Source organism: Rhinolophus sinicus, linkage group LG05 (assembly GCF_036562045.2).
Source record: "Rhinolophus sinicus isolate RSC01 linkage group LG05, ASM3656204v1, whole genome shotgun sequence".
In the NCBI taxonomy this organism is placed as follows: domain Eukaryota; kingdom Metazoa; phylum Chordata; class Mammalia; order Chiroptera; family Rhinolophidae; genus Rhinolophus; species Rhinolophus sinicus.
The window spans coordinates 100,142,911-100,163,813 of NC_133755.1; the positions used below are offsets into that span (position 1 = coordinate 100,142,911).

A 20,903-nucleotide genomic window follows, 5' to 3' on the forward strand; every position below is an offset into this window, starting at 1 on the left:
ATTCTATTCATTTTATAAGTCTTAATTTGATTTTCACAAGTCATATATGAAGTAGGTGTTTTTTTCTGTTTCTTTTTCTTTTTCTTTTCTTTTTTCCTTTTTTCCCCATGTGAAGCACCTAGAAGTTAACAACTTGTCCAAGGTCACACAGAAGGCAATAGAGGCAGAATTGAAAGAAGGCAGTTTGGGGCATCAGAAACTGTGATTTTTAACAACCATAATATACTCCTCTCATCTAATGATGTGAAATGTATAACTGCCAATTGATTATCAATGTTACATCTTCCAGGGAACATGTGTGTATAACAAGATAATTCTTGAAAATACGTGTTCAATGGAAGAAAGTATGTTGTAATATAAAGAGCAAGAGCCTAGGAAACGAGTTTGATCTCTAACTATACCAGGTAGTATGGAGGAAATCAGTTATCCTCACCCTAGAATACAGATTTCTCACACATTTAATTTTGGTAATAGTTTAACAAAAATACATGATCTCTGAGATTAGATGTGCTGTAATATTCTTGGATTAGGAAACTGAAGATATATTTGACGCCAGTGCATTTTCAACAAATCTCCACACTGCCTGTGTATAGGGACAGTTCTGGAATAGTTTTTTTTTTTTTTCCTTAAAGACCATTAGTCTGCCAAGAACTTTTCCTTCCTATAATATACTAAATTTTAGAAAGAGACTCTCTCATTTCTTTCTTTGCCTTTGGAAAAAATACCAATTCTTTCAGAAATCTAAATTGAAATTTGGAGTATAATTACTTTCTCTCTTGTTGGATTACCTTTTATTGCTTTGTTTTCCAAGTTCTAAATAATTTTATAAATCATGTATCCCAGACTCAGTGAAATAATCATAATAGGGCATGTTGCTTTGCGTTTACTACTCATATGTCTGAATTTATAAAATGGCATCTTTTTTTAGCAAGGAACATGAAAATTTTTACTTAAGTCACACTCAAAATATGATATAGAACTTTTGCTATGTACAAAACCAGTAAGTTGGTCATCATTTGCCACTTTGACCAGGCACTGGTGTGTGTGTGTGTGTGTGTGTGTGTGTGTGTGTGTGTGTGAAAGAGAGAAAGAGAGAGAGAGAGAGAGATTCATTGAATATCTGTGTATCTGTTGGCTTTTGTTTTTCTAAGTACTGTGTATGGGGAACCATTAGCTATTTTAATTGGGGTAATTTAAAATCAGATTACAGAGAAAGACACAACTTCCTCTCATCTCTCTGAAGAAGGCACCATATCTGGTTGCACCTTTCACCTTCATTCGCTAAAATTCCAGACACTCTAAGGAATAACCTGGCAGGTGACTCTTAGGACATTTCAAAATTCAAAACTCCCTCCAGAAAAGAGACATGGGGTGGGGCGGGGAAATAGCCCTAAAGACATAGCCTATTCCAATGGAGACAAATGCTGGCTTTAGTTTCACCACTAGGTTTACTTGTGCACAAAAGTTCCCCATAAAATCCAGCTGGTTTAAATTTTGTCTGCAGACCTGAAGCCCAGCAAATTTGGCTTGGCTTTCTATTTTGCAGAAAATGCTTCACACGACTGTAATCTGGAAATACTGAAATGTACAGACTCTCAATAGAAATAGGAGAACAGCTGTCTTCTACCTTCACTTTCTCCCAACTCTACCCTTAAAGGCTTAGGTGTTGTTGCGGGAGGGGAAAAAGTCTGCCACTGAGCATGAAAGCTGGTATGAATCATCCATGACTACCTTTGTTGTTCGCTGTAAGCCAAAAAGGAAAGATTAAAGAGTTGCCATTGATGAGTGAGACAACTCACATTTTGGCATCACTAGAGAACGAAGGAGCATTTAAGATCATGGAGGGAAATAAAACAACAAAACAATACTGTTACAATTTGAACAATAACAGTTTTCAGTATGTGAAAGCATAGTGTTATCTTTTCCATTTTCCACCCTTATGCTTTCACTGGCTTCATACAATTCCCTTGTTGCCTATAATTGGGTCTGGAGTTAGTGCCAAAGCTGCATAAAATAAGCAGCCTTTCCTTTATACTTTCTGTGCATCATGACTGTGTATGTGAAGTCATAAAAATCATTTATTATGAGCATGTGTATTCCTGGCTTAAAGAGCCAAGTATTTTTGTGACAACAATATAATAGCATCAGATGTATTCCCATAAAACACCATATGTGGGCACTTAATAGTTATTGCCCTGGCACTTACATACTGGGCTATCATCTTAAAGGGGGACTCCTTGGAAAAGAGAACTTTTCGTACTTAGACAAATAAAATCCCTTAGATGAGATAGGTGAGCAAGGAGTAGAGATTTGTTAAGAATCCATTGATAATGACAATTGTTTATCTTCCTTTAGCATCAGATTATCTCAAACCATCTTCTAGAGTTCCTTTCATGGATTCAAGGAAACCCTGTACAGTATTGCAAACATCAGTAAATATTCTCTCAATCTCAAAGACACAAGAATTGTCTAATATCACGTATATATCTGGTGAACTATAAGAATGGGCACAATATAATTTTTATTCTTATTATTTATTACTCTTTGGAAAGCATTTATTTGAGTCTTGTGGTACAAATCACAGTAAACAATTTGGTTTTCAAACTAGATAAAAGAATGCAGAACAGATCAAAGCTGATTTGTGGGATTTGAGTGCTTGGTGATGTTCTGAAAATGCGCCTTTGTGAAGAAGACTATTCCCCATCATCTCTTTCCCTTCTGCTAGCTTCCAGCTTAGTGGGGGAATGGCTTCCTTTGGTTGCCACTGAGGCTGGAGACTGAGATTTCCCAATTCCCAATATGCTTTGAGTTTGCCAGAACTCTGGGACCCACGTTTTACTATTGCATTAGCCCCAGGGTTGAGTGGCCAGACACTCACTGTAGGTATATGATAAAGACTTTCAAAACAACCCAACTGCAGAAAAAGTCCAGAGCTCGTTACTTCCTGACTATATGTCCACTTTCACTGGGTGTCAGGACAATCTGAATGGTGAAAAACCACATAAGTCAGATTTCGGGGCTTTCTTTGAAGGGCAATACTTTAGTGACATACTGGTGTGTGTCACTGGGGTCTGTGTAGGAAGATGCTGCTGTTGACGTTTTAAGTTTTCATGCCAGGCATGAGTCAATACCTGCATCTCTATTCCCTCACTCTTGTAGTGTAACAGACAGCCTGAAATGTACAATGGCATTTTGTTTAAAGTACATATGGTAGTTATTACATTGAAAATGTACACTGAGCATATGTCTACAACAGTATTAGTGCCTTCCAACACTTCTACATGGCTGCTTCGACCCAGTCAATTTCTCTCACCGTTCTTTGGCCCCAACTTCCATTCCAGCACCCCTCCCGTACAAAGGAAATATTGTTGCTTTTAATTGTTTTTGTTCTTTTAATACTGCCAGGTAGCTTAAAGGGAAATTTTGAGATGGAAAGATCTCTCACTGATCCAAATAAATTTTTCTCTAATTGGTAAAACTGACTTAGGAGTTACTATCACTACATCTGGTTATTCTCCACCAGTTGCTGACTTTTTCAAAGGCCTTTCTTTATCTGTTAAACATAACTTCCTGACCTCTTCTCTCTTTTTCATTAAGAACTTGTATTCTACTAGCCTACTGTAATGTGGTTTGCAATCTGGTTTTTCTCTCTTTCACCTCTAAAACCATGAGTTTTCCATTCTCTACCAAGGGTTCTCCATCTTGACCATGCATTGAAAGGGTCTAGAGAGCTTTTCAACATTATGAATGTCCAGTACTTTATTCCCACTTATCCCTTGACCCATTAAATCAAAACATATAATGGTAAGTCCTAGGAATCTTTAATTTTAAATACTCTGTAATCAATACCTATATGCAACCATAATCAAACATACTTTTTTAATTTAACAAAAATTCATAGCTTCTACAAGATATTTTATGCCTTGTCTCAATTAATCCTCACAATAATAAATATTACTATTTTCATTTAGTACAGTAGGAAACTGGGGCACTAAAGGCATTCTTTTTAATTTGCTTGTTTTTTAAGTACTCCAGATTATATATTTAGTAAATTTTAGAGTGAAGACTTAAATCTATGGCTGAAAGCCAAAGGCTGGCCTCTTTTCACTATACTATACTACTCCTCACTTCACTCTGTTGTCCATGTTTACTAACAAACTCTTTTTGTTTCCAATTCTCATTATGTCTTTGTAGGTTTATTTAAAGTAACAAAACAGCTGGAAAATTCATATTTACAAGGGCCTAATATCGTGTATTGTAATGTAAACTGAATGCATTTATAACAAAAAATAATGTGGCCCTAATTGATTGAGGTATCATTTAAATCCCAGTAGAGATAATGATGTTACATCTCATACTTACTTTTGAGAATAAAGTGAACTCAAAGTTAACACTTATAAGGAGAGACTGCAATGAATGCCTATCCCACTGCTCAGTATTTTCTGCAAAAGAAGGAGAGCCTTACTGTCTCCTAGGTGAAGAATATTCTTTAGTGCTCTCATCACCTTTCTCCAAGTCCACTTTCCTCCTTTCTCAATTTTATTTAACCTTCTTTCACTGTTTTCTTCTATTTCAAATGGCATATAGGTGGGAAGAGAAAAGAAAGAGCTAATATTTATTAAGCAACTATCATTTGTCAATAATTTTCATTTGTGGTATATTATTATCCCTGATTAGTCTGCTTTTGCTGGGTTATGAAGTTTATACATCTCTAAACTTCAGTGGCTTGATTTCTAGCTCATGGTACATGTAGGCAGCTGTGGGGTGACAGCTGAGGTTCTGCTTCCTGTTCCTAGACTCAGGATAAAGGCATAGTCACTATTTGGAATATGTCATTCCCATGGCAGAGATAAAACAAACAAACAAACAAACAAACAAACAAATGAAGCAATGGAATTGCTCTTAAGCTTCTGCTTGACCATAACATACATGTTTGCTGATCTCATTTTTCAATATCTCAAGCCAAGGTCAAGCCCAATGTCAGTGGGGTGGTAAACATACTCCTCTCAGGAAAAAAAAAAAAAAAAAAAAGAGCTTTAAGTCACATGGCATCAGGTGGTGGGTGTCTAATCCATTACAGTGAAAGAGGAGTGGACCTTGTGCAAAATAATACAATCTATCTCAATTCCCCTTGGATATCTGAGAAGCATGAGACTCAGAGTTTGAATGAACTTGTCCAGTGCTACTAGAGCTAGTGAATAACACACTGATGGAGTTCTTTCTGATTCTAAAGCCAGTGTTTTCTCTGAGCAATCAGGTTGAAAAGTGGAGAAACAAACATTGTGGTTCTATTATTCTTTCATCTTTCATGCTAAAGCTATTCTAAACCATCATGTCGCCTCAAGAATCTAAGCGTCATCTTTGTTTTAACACTCAGCATATTCAATATCAAACAAAACTCTAAATTATACAGAGGGTGCCCCCAAAATGTATACACATTTTAAGAAAGGAAAACTGTATTAAAATTGTAATACTCAATATATACCGATAACAAAAGATGAATACAAGTCACGTTTGACTTCTGCAATTACAAGAGGTGCTCACAGTGGTTACCATCAGTGTCCAGACACTTCTGATTACGGCGAACTACTGCTTGAGCAACACTGACCAAAGTGTCCGTTTGTATACATATTTTTGGCACCCCCGGTATATTTCTTAAGGATGTGACTTATTGAGCACATATTCTGTGTTAAACTGTTCCAAACTCTCTTTTTATATCACCATATTTAACTTTTCACAATAAATTTTGTGGTAGGCATTATCTCATTTTAAAGATAAGGGAACAAAGTCTCAGTAAGTTGACTAAAATAACAGAGCCAGTTTTTAATCTATCTCTGATTCTCACGACTGTGCTACTATTCCCTGCCCAATTCTGCTTTCCTACAAAAACCTCTTTGTTTTAAATTATACCTTTCCACTTTCTGTCCTCTGTGCTCCAGCTCCTAGCATCTACTCATATTTTTAATTTTCATCTTATCACATCTAACTTGCTGTTGTAGCTTCCCACTTAGGTCTCTCTGCCAAACCAATCTATTTACCATGACTAGACTAATTTTCAAACTCTGCCTCGATCATGTTATTTCTGTACGCAAGAGACAGCTATTGCTCGACTTTGCTCCTGTTTTTGCCCTTCCCAAGTCTAAACTCCTTCATCTGATTTCCAAAATCACCTAGATTACATATCAGCCTTATTTCCCACCATTCCTCAAATGTGTACCTTTCCCCTAGTTGTCCCTCATTTATTCCCACCTTAGTTCATTCACATCATTCCACTTACCTGAAACTAAGTTGAGAACTTCATGAAAGCAGAGTCATGTATTAGTGTACAAATATACCCCATGTTGATTGTCATAGAGCTAGCTTTAAAGTAGGAAGTAATTACTTAATTGGAAAATCCGCACTTGGGTTCAAATAGGGTGGTTTCTGCCACATGGTCCTGTGGACATTTGTAGGTGACTAGGTATAAATGATCCACGAACTCCTGCTAGTTCTGCTGGAATAGGTCTCCAAAGTAGAGGGCAAATTCTAAATTCACCATATCCCATGAGGACAAGTTAAGAAATTGAAAAATGGGAAATTAACTGGCAGCAAACGTGGAATTAATGTTACATCAGGCTAACCTCTCCAAGGGGCTATAGGAGTAGCATTTGGGAAATCAGGCATCTCCCAAACCACAGGGTGAAAAGTTTGCTTGACTCCCAAGAATAGAGAACAAGAAAAATTGTGGTGTCAGGTGCTTGTGAATGTATGTGCCTTGTAGAGGAAAGTATTATAAATTAGTGCCTACATTTATGGATACAAAATACTGTTAATATTGCGCTCCCTGAGTTTCTATTAACTAAGTACAGAATCCTTAATAAACATCTTATACCCACCCAAAATATATAAAAATTTGTCTATCAATCATAAATACCCATGTTTTCCTAGATGAATTTTTATGGATTCCCAGATATATCCTGTGGAGAAAATAAATTTAGGTAAAGTGTGCCCCTCTACAATAGTAAAAAACTAAAAAACACTTGCAGTAAAAAATGTGCATAACTTATTTTGTTTAATCTAGAATTTCCAGTCATTTAACTTATGGGAATCTTTCATTTGTTAAGCACATAAAAGTATTCTACAGAACTAGAACTTGTGGTTTTTGGGACACGATTTAGAAAATTTTGCCTCTTCTAACAAACTTTGAATTTGCTGAGTCCACTTAGATATCTGTGAATCCAATGACAAAGATGCTTACTCTTTGCCCATCAAAAAACAAACTAAACTCTTAGAATTAATCACCAACAAATACTGTTTATTAACACATTTTTGTTGATTGGATAACCATATGCATTACAGTTAAGACACTGAATTTACATTTTAAAAAATGGTGATAATAAGTGGAAAAAAATATGATTTATGTGACACACCATGGCTGATGTCAGTTAAGATGAGAAAGAAAATTACATAATCATATATTGTGCAGTGTATGTCACTAAACAGTGACAGATGTTCTCTTTCAAATACGAAATTTGCTAATATATACTTTTTGGCCATTAGGTAATCATGTGAGCATGCATTTATAATAGCCATATTATACTGTAAATCAGATAGATATGGTGTCAATTCTCGAGAAGGTTGTTGTCTAAGGAGAATTAAGAACATATATCACACTTTTATATTCAGCTTTTCCCTGATAATTTGCAAATTTATGTGCGGGAAAGAGATACTGCAAATATATATATATATATATGTTTTCCATTTTAAAACTCAATAACTTACAAAACTTTCTGAATTATCTTATCATTCCAAATGACTATGAAGTCTCTCCAAAATGTATCTTTCCTTTTTTTTCTTTTTCCCTCTAACTCTCTTTCCCCTGATGTTTTTAATCAGCCTATGAAAAAATTGCTTAAGCCAGCCAGGTAAAATCTTATATATTTCCAAAAGGGTAGACATTATTAAATCCTTCAACTCCAAATGGAGACATCAGAAAGCTATCTAGACAATTAATGGTATTGTCACATATACTTTTTAATAAAAAATTCTATATGTTAAAAACCTCTCTATATAAAAACATAGACTTATGAAGTTGATAAAATATAGTGTAAATTATTCCAATTCTTATCTTACATTAGTCTTATTCAAAGTCCTCCTAGTGCTTGCATAATATGATTCAAGGTAAAAATGACTGTTCAATTTTGGAAACATATTATTTTTTTCTATTAAACTCATTCCAGACATAGGCAGTTTTAAAAATGGGGCTACTTTATATTTTTTATGAAAGACTCAGGTTGTGTCAATGTCGACATAGATTATAGTAACCAAAGATACAGTGATGTCTGTTTTTAAACAGTTACACTAATCTTTTGTGTATTATTCTTTATATGCCCTTTGCCTGGTGAATACTCTGGAAAGATTTACATATGGTCCTAACTATACATCCTTAAAAACAGAAAATGCTCATTTTTGATACCATAATCTAAGATAACATGCCTTGAAAATTGCAGCATTCATTTTTTTTATATTTCTGTTAAATCTCAAAGTTAAAGCAGCTGATTTATTTGATCACATCGAAAATGAACGTATTTCCAAAGTGTGTGAAAGTTCAAATATCCTACAGGTGTATGTGAGGCATTTTAGATGCTTTAGTTATCAGATTTTTATGTCACTTAGTCTACTGTGAATTTCAGCAACAGAAACAAACATGGATTTGACAATTAAGTTCGTGAACTTTCTACCATGCTTTTACATGGTGGAAAGTTTGCGAACTTAATTGACCTTTGTAATCATGAATATTTGCAATCAGATACTATTAAATGCTACTTATTGTACAATGCTATCAAATACAACTTGTCTCTATTACTTTTCAAATGTATTTCCTAATCCAATTGTCTGCCTCATTGGAAAAAGCTAAAAATGTTTTTTGTGGTTTCTATGAGGTGGATTTTATATATAATTGCTAGAAGATTTTGCTACAAATTTGCATCTTCATTGTTTACCAACTCCATGATCTTCGACAAGAAAACTATTCCAAGTCTGAGTTTCTTTATTAAATTGAGCTAATCATTACTATTTGGCTAGTTGTTATAAAATTAAACAATGTGTCTCAAAGTGCCTTGTAAAGCATTAAGCATCATATAAAAAGAAGTAAAACATTTTATGCGTTGTATGAACATGTGCATGCATCTGTCTCTTCCATCCTATAGATATACATGCATACATACATATACGGGGGTTGTCAAAAAATGTATACATATGACTTGTATTCATCTTTTGTTACTGGTATATACTGAGTATTACAATTTTAATACAGTTTTTTCCTTTCTTAAAATGTGTATACATTTTTTTGGCACCCTCTGTATATATCTAGATTTTGCCAGAAGCATCAGCATCACCATTGTCTTCCCAGACCTACTGAATCAAAGTTGGCATTTTAAGATAAACAGAAGATTCACATTATAATTTGAAAAGCATTGCATTAAGTGGTATACCGTATCCGATAATCTAAGAAGTCCCATCAATTTTGTAATTCTATACATGCACACTTGTGTATCTATAGATGTATACTCTAACAAGGAATATTCTGTTTCTATTTTAATTGATATCTTTAGATCTGTTTCGTATGAGCCCAAAGTTACAGGTGACAGTTTTTTTTTTGTTGCTTTTTTTTTAGTTTCAAGGTTTAAAACTATTGCCTTCTGAAACAATAATATTATATTGATCTAATCCAGTGTTATTTATCAGAAATAGCATAATTTGTATTCCAATTGCTACCTCAGTGACTATTTCATTATTTGCAGAAACTATTCAAGATGATGTAGAACATTTGAGAGATTTTATTACTGCCTTTGAGACCTAGTATTATCACTAAGCAAATCAACTAGACATGTGAACAACTTTGTCATTCAACCAAGGGTCAACCATTGTCAGGCTTGTCAATAGACGCTCCTAGACTTATGATGGGGTTATTTCCCAGCAAACCCATCATAAATTGAAAATATCATGAGTCAAAAATTCAGTTAATACACCTAACCCACCAAATATCACAGCTTAGCCTAATCTACCTTAAACGTGCTCAGAACACTTACAATAGCCTCCAGTTGGGCAAAATAATCTCACTGCCACTGTGTAGCTCCTAAGAGTATCACACCACATATCACTAGCTTGGGAAAAGATCAAAATTCAAAGTACAGTTTCTACTGAATGCGTATTACTTTTGCACATGGTAAAGTGAAAAAATCATGAAGTCAAACCATCATAAACTGGGATTGTCTGTATTGTCATTTACTAACCCTGAGCTTTTTGGCTAGTGTCAAAAGAACAAGACAAATGTTCTGACAATTAAGTTCGAGAACTTGTTGCAACAATGTTGCTAATCACTTTTTTATATCAGAGGGATCATTCATTATGTATTTGTACTGACTGGACAAATCGTTAATCAAGTTTACTATTTGGAAGTGCTGGAAAGGCTGCATGAAAAAGTTAGACGACCTGAAGTTTTTGCCAACAATTCATGACTCTTGCATCACAACAATATACCACCTCACACGGCACTGTTAGTGAGGGAGTTTTTAAGCGAGTAAACAAATAACTGTATTGGAACACTCTCCCTACTCTCCTGATCTGGCCCCCAATGACTTCTTTCTTTCCCTGAAGATAAAGGAAATATTGAAAGGAAGACATTTTGATGACATTCAGGACATCAGGGGTAATATGACGACCATTCCAGATAAAGAGTTCCAAAATTGTTTTGAAGGGTGGACTAGGTGCTGGCATAAGTGCATAGCTTCCCAAGGGGAGTACTTCGAAGGTGACCATAGTGATATTCAACCATGAGGTATGTAGCACTTTTTCTAGGATGAGTTCGCGAACTTAAATGTCAGACCTCGTATACTTATTCATTATGTGTTTCTTTGTTGACATACAGAAATCTGTACATATTTAATATATGTGGCTTGATGAGTTTGAAGATAAGTATACACTGTGAAACCATTACTGCAATCTACATCATAAGTTTCTTCCCATCCTTTTTCTTATTATTTTTGTGTGTGTGCGATAAGAACACTTAACATGGGATCTACCCTCTCAGCAAATTTTTAAGTGTACAATACAGTCTTGCTAAATAATCACTATAGTGTATGGTAGATCTCTAGGACTTACTCATCTTGCATAACTGAAACTTTGTACACTTTGACTAAGACCTCTAAATTTCCCCTTCCTCCAGCCCCTGGCAACCAGCATGTGTTTAGTCATAGTGCTAGAAAATAAACCTAAGACATGGATTTATCTTCTTTGAAGTTTGTGAACTAAATAAATGAACATGCCTTGTTGATGCCTATCATAATTATTTACAGAAAGCATATTATTTAGTTAGTTTAGTTTTTACAACATAAGTTTCAGCATCAATGGTATTATCCTCGTTTTCTGTGTATTCCTTGGTTTGTCGTATTTCTAATGTGTTATTTTTTTCATATTTAAAGATGCTTATATATTTTCCTTTCTTAACAGCAATGCTCCTTAGATCCATTTTAGAACAGGGCTTTCAAACAACAATGATCAAAAGAGTCCATGATATATGAAATTTCACTCCTGATCATTAGGGGAAACAATTCAAAACTCGTTTTCAATTTGGGAATTGTATACCTTCAGATGAGAAATTGTTGACCAAATTAGAAATTAAATATATTAAAGCTGATAAGTAGCGCCAACCCTTGGGTACATGAGAAGGCCATCCTTGAATTTTCATTATTACTAAAATATGACCATGGTATTGACACTCTTTTATTTAACCATGAAAATAAAGCAAAAAACAAAAACAAAAAACAAAAAAAAAACACACGCACACAAAAAAACTTAACTATATGATGTGATGCATTAACAATTAAAAAAAAAACAGCTACCAAATATATTGTTAAATCAATCAATGAAAGTGTTCACTTGGCCAACATTTTTCTTCTAAGCAGAATCTTCTAGGTTATGTTTTAATTGAAATTTTAATCAAAGGTTTACAAATTTGCAGTTTGTGATCTTTTTAAAATTTTTATTTCAAGCATTCTGACATTTATTTTATTATTTCATATCTGATCTATCACATTTCTTTTTACAATTCATTTACTATTTCAGATACGTTATACAAAGTAGAGTTTTGGTCTTCAGCCACTTCTGCACAAGGATTTTGGAAGAAAATAATAGAAATGATCACATCTCTGTAGCTCGTTTGGGGAGAACACTATTTAAATTTTGTCTTAATGTAAAGCTAAATTCATCATGATTTCCCATCAAATGCACAGGGATTTTGCAGTGTAGCTCATAATAGTGTTTAATTTCTCTAGGGAACAAGATAAGATAAACAAGTCACTGACAGTGTTTATATATAAATATAGCAGATGGTGTGGGACTGAGGTTGGTTATTAACTCTGCCGACTTTAATTTCATGGTTATAAAACACTGTAAACCTCACTGTTTATAAAAGGCAGGGAAGAATCCCCAGTGGGCTTCAGTAGCCAAGAAACCCTCCATAACATTAATCTCTCTAACTGATATTGGGTATCCTCCTAGGGTGCAATATTTAAGATTGTAGATTGATTGCTAGACACATTAAAATTTTCACTGGGATTATTAGGTAGCATTTCTGTCATTGATCTAGTATAACCCTGTTAATGAGTTCCATGTGAGTGAAAATTAGTGAATGAAATGATTCTTTCTAAATTTTGCTAGATGAATGTTTAACAATTGGTTTAGGCAGTTATATATCTAAAAGAGAGCCTAATTTGTCAAAATAATACCTTTATTCTTATGAAAAGATAAATCATGACACCAAACTACTAGACCAAATGCACTGAGAGATAGAATTTCATAAAAGAAAACTATAGCATCATTCGAATAATCAATGTACATTATATACATTTACATTTAGGCCATGAATCTGCCTAAAATGTCACACACAAAAAAAACATAGAATTAAAATGAAGCGAATTCATATCCCAAATCGATTTAAATATAATATTTTATTATGATCATTTATTTCACTAAAAAGCTGTATGCTCAATTTGAATAAAATCATTTCTACCAAAAAGGAACACTATTATAAGCATGGCATTATTTGAAATAGTCCAGTTTTTCCATTTCAACTTTATAGTGAATAACACAATTTATTTTACAACCACAGAAGTGAAAAAATTTCACAAGCTCTACCTCTATTACTTTTCCATTCAGAAGAGGTTAATTTTTCAGTTTCTAAGGTAAGACTTCCATAAACGCTATATGATAACCCAATATGTGAGTTGGGGATTAAAAAAATCTTGAACTAAAAATATCTTCACTGTATTAAAGTTCAGACCCCTTGAGAAAGGGTTTTTTAGTCACAAAATGGTCAGTTGCTCTTCTAGCTCTTATTTCCGGCTGCTTCTTCTGGGCCCACCCTGAGAGTTTTGTTACTAATCTGAAACAGTCTGTCTCCTTGCTTTCTACCTATTATTCCTAACATACACCTCAAAGCTTGGCTTCCAAGGAGCCGGCTTGTAAACAGCAGCAGCCCCGGGTAGAGAGAGGACTAAATGGAACTGTTGGTAACATATCTTCTCATCTCCCTTCCTGTTCAGAGCCTATTGTCACCGGATATAATATCCTGCACTTGATACATTCATTTCTGCAAAAAACTATCTACTCATACTTGGATTTCCAGGTCTCAAAATGTATGAACATCTATAACAAAGGACAGGAAGGCCTCCCTCAAGTAGAAACTTTATATAATTTTTCTTTTTTCTTCTTTTTTTTTAAGCCTCAAAACCCACAGCTAATTAGGTATGTGTGAGATTCATATTTGTGTTAAATTGAGTCAAAACTAGGGGAGATTTCACTTCAAAGTTACTAGCAAAAGTCACCTAAAACAGATCTATCAATTAATTTTAAGGATCGCATCTTTTTGTCTTGTGTTTTGTGAAGTGAGGTGAAATGAACACTCAGGCCATGGAGTGGCCAAGAGGCACCATTAAGTGAGACAAAAATAGATAAAAATAATAGAAACTGAAGGGGTTAAAAATGGGAAACAGAACAGGGGAAACAAGCAAAGCCAGATATTGAAATGTCTGAGGGGTAAACAGAGTGATTGGTTTAAGGACTCTCCTTTGTAAGAATTCATAAATACAGTGGGTCTTAGGGTAATGAGGTATCATTAAAAGCACATTAAAACAATCACTCTTGTAATGAAGGAATCATTTTCAATATCCCAATAGGTAGCCTAAGGTTTCTGTCCTTTTTTCCACCAAGTCTATATACAAAGTACAATCTTATAAATATAATCTTTTTTCTACTCATGGTTTGAAAAAAAAGTTTCTATAAGGAAATTATCCGATTTAAAGATGAAAACAAGCTGTTAAAATTTAAGAAAAGTGTTCCCACTTTCACCCTCATCTATCATATTTTATTAAAATAGTATAATTGAAATAAATTGGTTCCTTATAAACATAAAGCAAATTACAACCCACCCCACAGTATAAAAATAATGCACTACCTTTAAATATTTTAATCTTACTTTCATTATTTTCTTTCAGATTATCCAACTCTGTCTAATGTCAAAGGCATTACATTGCATAAAAGAAAACAGGTGAAGGAAATAACTCTACGTGGATTTCATTCCCCCTTCAACGGTCAGTTAAAAATCAAACCTCTATACTATTTTTATTATTTATTCTCTCTAGAAATCCAATAATATATATTTTTTAATTTTTCGTTTCTAGGAGAAGTAATTTATGCTGTCATGTGCATGACAGTCACCTGCGGAATCCTTCTCTTGGTTACGTTCAAGCTGAGGTAACTGGATACAACTGAGAAGGGAAGGAAAGGGCTGGAATTGAATCAGCCCTGTTAAAGCACATTTCACAATGGCAGAGCTCACAAAGGGCCTGAGCATGAAAACTTCTCCATTAAGACCTACTAAATCAACTTTTAATGTGGGACAGGTTCATGGAAACATTACTCTTAGTCTTCATATGTCAGGGAAAAGTGATCATAAGGGATTTTTTTACATTACATTTTTACAAGCACATATGTATTGTCCCCCTAATTAAACTGTTATCAATCTTTCCCCTGGTTTTCTTACAAAACCCAAATTGAACTTGACGGTATGCCTTATTCAAATCACTTGCAGTATTAATCAGCTTACATAATGGACCTGGTGTGTGCTTCATACAGTTTATATCTACCTGAAGATTTACTCTTCATTTCAATTTTTTATATGCTAATGACTTTATTCATGTTTTAATATGCAGTCATTAAAAAAAGACATTTAATGAGGCCTCACGAGGTACTGTTAGAAAGACTTATTACTACTGCCTGACATTAATTCACTCTTTCCAAATCTTCTTTTTCCTTGGCTGCCTTGCTCGAATGCAGTAATGCTCCAGCAGGCATGAGAGATTTGAGATTTGAGACCCATCAATCTCTAGATTTCTAGACGTCTAGGGTTTAAAATTTTTTTCCTCTTATTTACCATTTTCAAATAGATATAAATTGGTATGCAGTTGCTTACTTTAATTTAAAGAAGTAACGTCATATTTAAATATCAGTGATGTTCATTTGCTGATTCATTATACCTACCAGTATATTTCCATGTAATTTGAATATCATAAATGTTAGTGAAGAAATATATGTGTGTATATACATATATATATATATAGTATTTATTATACAAACACATACATAAAATACATTTATCAGTAAGATTAGACCCAGAGAGGAGCAGAGACAATACGCATTTTATTCCTCATTTTATTTCTCAGAGGGGGCAACACAGTAAACCATACAAAGCATGTATACATATTGCTCCTCCAGAAATCTCAGACTGAGACAACCAGGCAGAAAAAATGAAAGACTGAAGCGGGTAGGTATATAGCAATATCAAAGTGTTGGGCATAGGATAAGTGTATACTCTGCTTATGGTCAAACATATTTATTATTAAACGCATTGCCAGCTAAACACATCCACTCATTGGATCCAACATCTCTAAGCATTTAATTTGATGCTTACCAATATCAGTACCACAACACACTGCTTTTCTCCAAGGCCTTAAAATTTGTCTTTTTATGAAAAGATATTCCTTGGATTCTAAGATACGCTTAAAGGCCAAATAACAACAGTCAGTTTCAAGGGGGAAAATAGCATTTGGAATTTATTAAAATTTTCCTTTATTTGATTTAAAATATTTGAGAGCCCTGTTCAATTACTGGGCCTGCCTAGATATTCTATCACAGACATATTCTTTCAGAGAAGCACGAATGGTTTCCTAGATTAGTAAAAATCTTATTTTAATGGTTCTCAACGTTGATTTCTTAGCCACACATATAATATATAAAGTTCATATCTGCCACATGGGCCCATGGGTTTTTACAGATTATTTGTTGTGCCATAGATAAATAAGGTGATGGCAATTTAAAATTCCCTGTGTATCAGCTGTAACTTTACCTCCTCTCTTTCCTGCATAGAAAGGCATATCCCTTTACTGGATGACAATGGGAGTGTTATAAATGAAAATCTTGAATATACTGTAATATGTATTATAAAGCAAATTATTCATACTGTTACATATATTACACTTAGTTATAAATTATTTTCCATACAATTTAAAATTGATCCTTGTATGTAATCTGAAAGATCCAGACCCAAATGACAAAAGTAAAAGTCATAATAGAAAGAACCAAACAAAACAAAAGCATCATTAACAACAAACCCTGCATTAACCCACATCTGGAGGTAAATAATACTTTCTCAATAAAAGAAGGCTGGATGCCACTCACCGGGTGGTCAGGTATAATCCATGTGAACATTTTTCTGCAGTAAAGATTGAGGTTTTTGCATTTGTTTCATGGTATGCTAAATGAAAACAGCCCTAAATTTTCGAAGAAATTTGCAGAGAAACCAGTAATTTATAACACAAATATTTGAAAAAGAAAGGACTCTTTTTCTTTTTGGAAATGATTATTTGGAAATTACTGTTAAATGCATGATTGCTACTTCTAGAAAGACCATAGAACTCCATTCTAGTATTGAGACTTTACATTCAGGAACTTGCTTATTTTTCCCTGTCAGGCACAGAATCGATCCAAACATATAAGCACACATACATTTGTAAAATACTTAAAATGGCATACTGTTAACTTTTACTTTTACTTTTATATAGAACCTCCAGAATATCAAGTCAAACCAGAGATCCTTCACCAATCCAAATACCTGGAGGACTCATGATTCATTAAGAGCCACGGATCATTAACAATCACTTTATTTCAAGCAAGTCTTTGTAGCCAGTCAACAGAAGATCCTATTCCTCATCAATGGAAAAATTTTAAGATGGACTTAATGACACTGGATCATTAAGTGTAGTAATGTAAGGCATAATAATATGGCAGCTGTTCAATTTATTTTTGCTTAAGAAAATACTCTAGTATAAATATACACTGGTATCTTTAATGACACTGGTACAGAATTACAGAATTGCCCTTGAAGGCAAAAACTGTTATCATAAGTTACAGTCTGCATGATTTATTTCATGATAAATTTGAATCCATAAAATAGTAATTAGTTGCATCATAACATGACATAGTTGGCAGGGTTTTTTTTTTGTGATCAATTTGATAAATTCCCATTAACTTGCCAAAAGGATAATGCTAATAAAAATAACCAATATATTTGTTATTTGTATATCCATTTTCAAATCATTAGCTCAATTATTAGCATTGGAATTAAGTTCCTAAATATTTGGTTGGATGATTAGTCTTGAAAATGATGTCTTGGTTTTTTAACAATTTGCATACTGTTGAACTTCTTTTTGAACTTGATATCTTTATGTCATACTCATAAAGCTGTAAAGCAACTGCATTGGCTAAAAAATTAATGTGCATTTTAATAATAATACATTTTATTTGTGAATTTCAGTTTTGCTATGCTAATTATGAACTTCTGCAATAATAAAGTAACATCATAATTGCTACTTTCTATAGTTTCCATATTGTTACTTTTGGTTTGATTTAATATCAGCACATAATTGTGATTAGAAAATTTTGGAAAATATGTTTATTAGTTAACTTTTTGATACATATATGCTTTTCAACTGTTTGCAATCATTATACTACCAATTGCTAAGAATAAACATGAGTGTTTTTAATCTATAGTAGCACAGAGGCACAAATCGTCAATGACCCGAGCATACCAATAATTAGTTGTATATTTACAATTAAAGGTCCATAATTTTTCACCTGTTTGGCCTCACATCTATTGCTGTTCACTTCACTTCAGATCAAATGGTCTACATTAAATTAAATATGAAGTTAACATTTGGCTATGTTTACTCAGAGTAATTGAAAAAGCCTTGATTTATCTTTTAAAACATGAAGGAATAATTTGGTGAGTCACAAATCTCCCTCAAGGAGTTCTACATATTCCAGTGGCTGTTAACTCCCTAAGCTAATGTGAAGAGAATGTAAGCATTTCCATCCCCAAAACTGTCATTTAATTTAGGCTTGCTAATGCCTGGGAAAACAGAAACTGTTCTCTGCAAATTAAAGAAAGAAGTCAAGTTGCCTTTCTTTCTTTCTACCTTTTCTTCCTTTTCTCTCTCTCTCTCTCTCTCTTTTCTTTCTTTCCTTCTTTCTTTCATTCTTTTCTTTTTTAAATTAAATTTATTGGGATGACATTGGTTACTAGTAAAATTATATCGGTTTCAAATGTACAATTCTATAATACATCATCTATACACTGCATTGTATGTTCACAACCCAGAGTCAGTTCTCCTTCCATCACCATATATTTGATTGTAAAAATATGTTTGTGCTGAGCAGAGATGGGGAAGACAGCATGTGAAGGATATGGCCTCCTTAAAACCAGAATGTTGTCTCCTAAGCCAGCAAGAATGAGTGGGCCATTGTGGGCAGAATTGCAGAAGCTAGAATCAACATGAAGCATATACAGAACTCTGAATCATCAGCTATTTCTAGAGCAGGGAGTCCAAATTAAGAAAATAGGGAACATAAGACAAAATGTGGGACATCCTTAAGGACTGAGATGCTCAAGTTTCTTAAACATGAGGCTAAGGAGTTGAGACACTCTAAAAGTGGTTTTCAGACCCCTTTAGGGCATGCCTGGCTCTTGTCTTTTACTCTTCTGCTCTGGGAAGCCTTTTCTAACAGTCTTTTCCCTCCCAGAAGCCAGGTACCCTTGCTCAGTGCTTCCCCTATCTTAGACTACTATGCCTCACTATAAGTTATTCTTCATAACTGTTTTCCTCAGCAAAGTATAGGCACTTTTATTGAATCTGTTGACTCATCTCTGATTTCCACTCATATACATGAGGGTATGCTCAATAAAAATTGTTCAATGAATAGAATGCTTCATTTGGAAGGCTATAAGGTGCTACAAAAATTATTTTAAACAGAGGAGTGTGACATATCATCAGATTTATGAATGAGAAAAGGAATGCTGGCAGAATTGTAAATGATGGACTGAAGCTGGTGGACACTGATCTCTAGGAGACTGCCTAAAATGTAATGTTTAGTTAATAAGTATTGAAAACCCGCATTCATTCATTTGTTCAACACTTATGTATTGAGCCACTGTATGTGCCAGACACTGTGCTATGTACTGGAGAGAGAGTGCTGAACAAAGTCCTCTTGAAGATTATAAAAACAAACAACTAAAGAGGGTAATTTCTGAAAATGATAGATGATACTAAGAAATAGATTGGAGTGCTAGCGTGATGTGAAGAGAAATAGTAGTGATGTGAGAGAATGGAATGAACATAAATATTTCATAAATAGAATGGATGGGGATTTGGGATTACCCATTTGCAGAGAATTGATGTAAAGATCATGGTGGGAACAGAGATGATGAGTAGGCTTGTGATTTATGCCATTAGGTAAATGATGGTGCTACTTAGAAAACTGGCTCATACAGGAAGAGGATTAACTTGGAATGGCAAAAGGTAGTACACCACTTGTCCTCAGATCTGTTCCCACCTTTCTCTACCACTTACACATCCAAGGAAGCTGACCTATATGGAATACAGGCTCCCTTGTCCTCTGGCTTCCAGCTGGGTTCAGCCAACAGTGAGAAATGGCAGGAGATGGGAGAAGATATTCTCCTGACGCCCTCCATGAAGGCCCATCTTGTGTGGGCTGTTTCTCATGACAGAAAGCCACTGTTTCTATCAGTGGCCTTTTCTAGTGAAACTCTTCCTTCTAGATTCCAGTAAACATTTCCTCTCCTTTTCCTGCAGGCCCAGTAGTACTAATGGCTCAGCTGTTACTAGTCTTGAGTTCCCGAGTTACTTGATTACTCCTTGTAATTTTCCTACAACTACTCATGCCTGTATAAAGACTCCCTCAGTCAAACATTCTTAGTGTCATCCATTTTGTTAATCCTAATTTGAGTATACCATTTGTTTCCTGTTGGATACTTGACAATGATACTAGTAATTATTTCAGGTTTGGACCACATGACTTTCTAACACCAGTGGGATAGCCATATGGAATTATCTATTTACTAGCCAACTGTAAAATATGGTTGTGGCATTGCTAAGTAAGATCTGAACTTACAACAATTGCATTCACAGTTTCCCAATATCTTCCTTACACCTCTTTCTCCTCAGATGAGAAAGCAAGTTTATTACCAGAGCATCACCTGTGACTTCTGGGGGAAAACCATTGGATGAAGGGTTGCCATATCAGACTTCTCTTCAGAAGAATTCCACCATTGATGAAATTCCCTACAGAGCAGTCCGGCTATTCCAGTAATGAGATATTGTGCCTCTAGTTGCTTTTGCATGTTTACTCACAGCCCTCTTCCCTAGAATTTGGTCCATAAACACCCACAGGTGTTGCTGGGCACTAGAAGTCAGCAGAGTGGTACCAGCTGGAACTCAGCAATGGGAATA

At 34.4% G+C, this 20,903-nt stretch overlaps 1 protein-coding gene across 1 annotated transcript in view; it reads left to right on the forward strand.

Annotated features, from left to right (window-relative positions):
* The window catches only part of GFRAL (GDNF family receptor alpha like), a 63,967-nt gene extending 46,577 nt beyond the window's left edge, over nt 1–17,390 (forward strand). Inside the window, exons 7-9 of the mRNA XM_074333110.1 lie at nt 14,535–14,630; nt 14,721–14,793; nt 17,160–17,390. Of these exons, the coding sequence (XP_074189211.1) occupies nt 14,535–14,630; nt 14,721–14,793; nt 17,160–17,232 (242 nt within the window). The 3' untranslated portion in view covers nt 17,233–17,390. The remainder of the gene's footprint in view (nt 1–14,534; nt 14,631–14,720; nt 14,794–17,159) is intronic.
* The last annotated feature ends 3,513 nt before the right edge of the window (nt 17,391–20,903 follow it).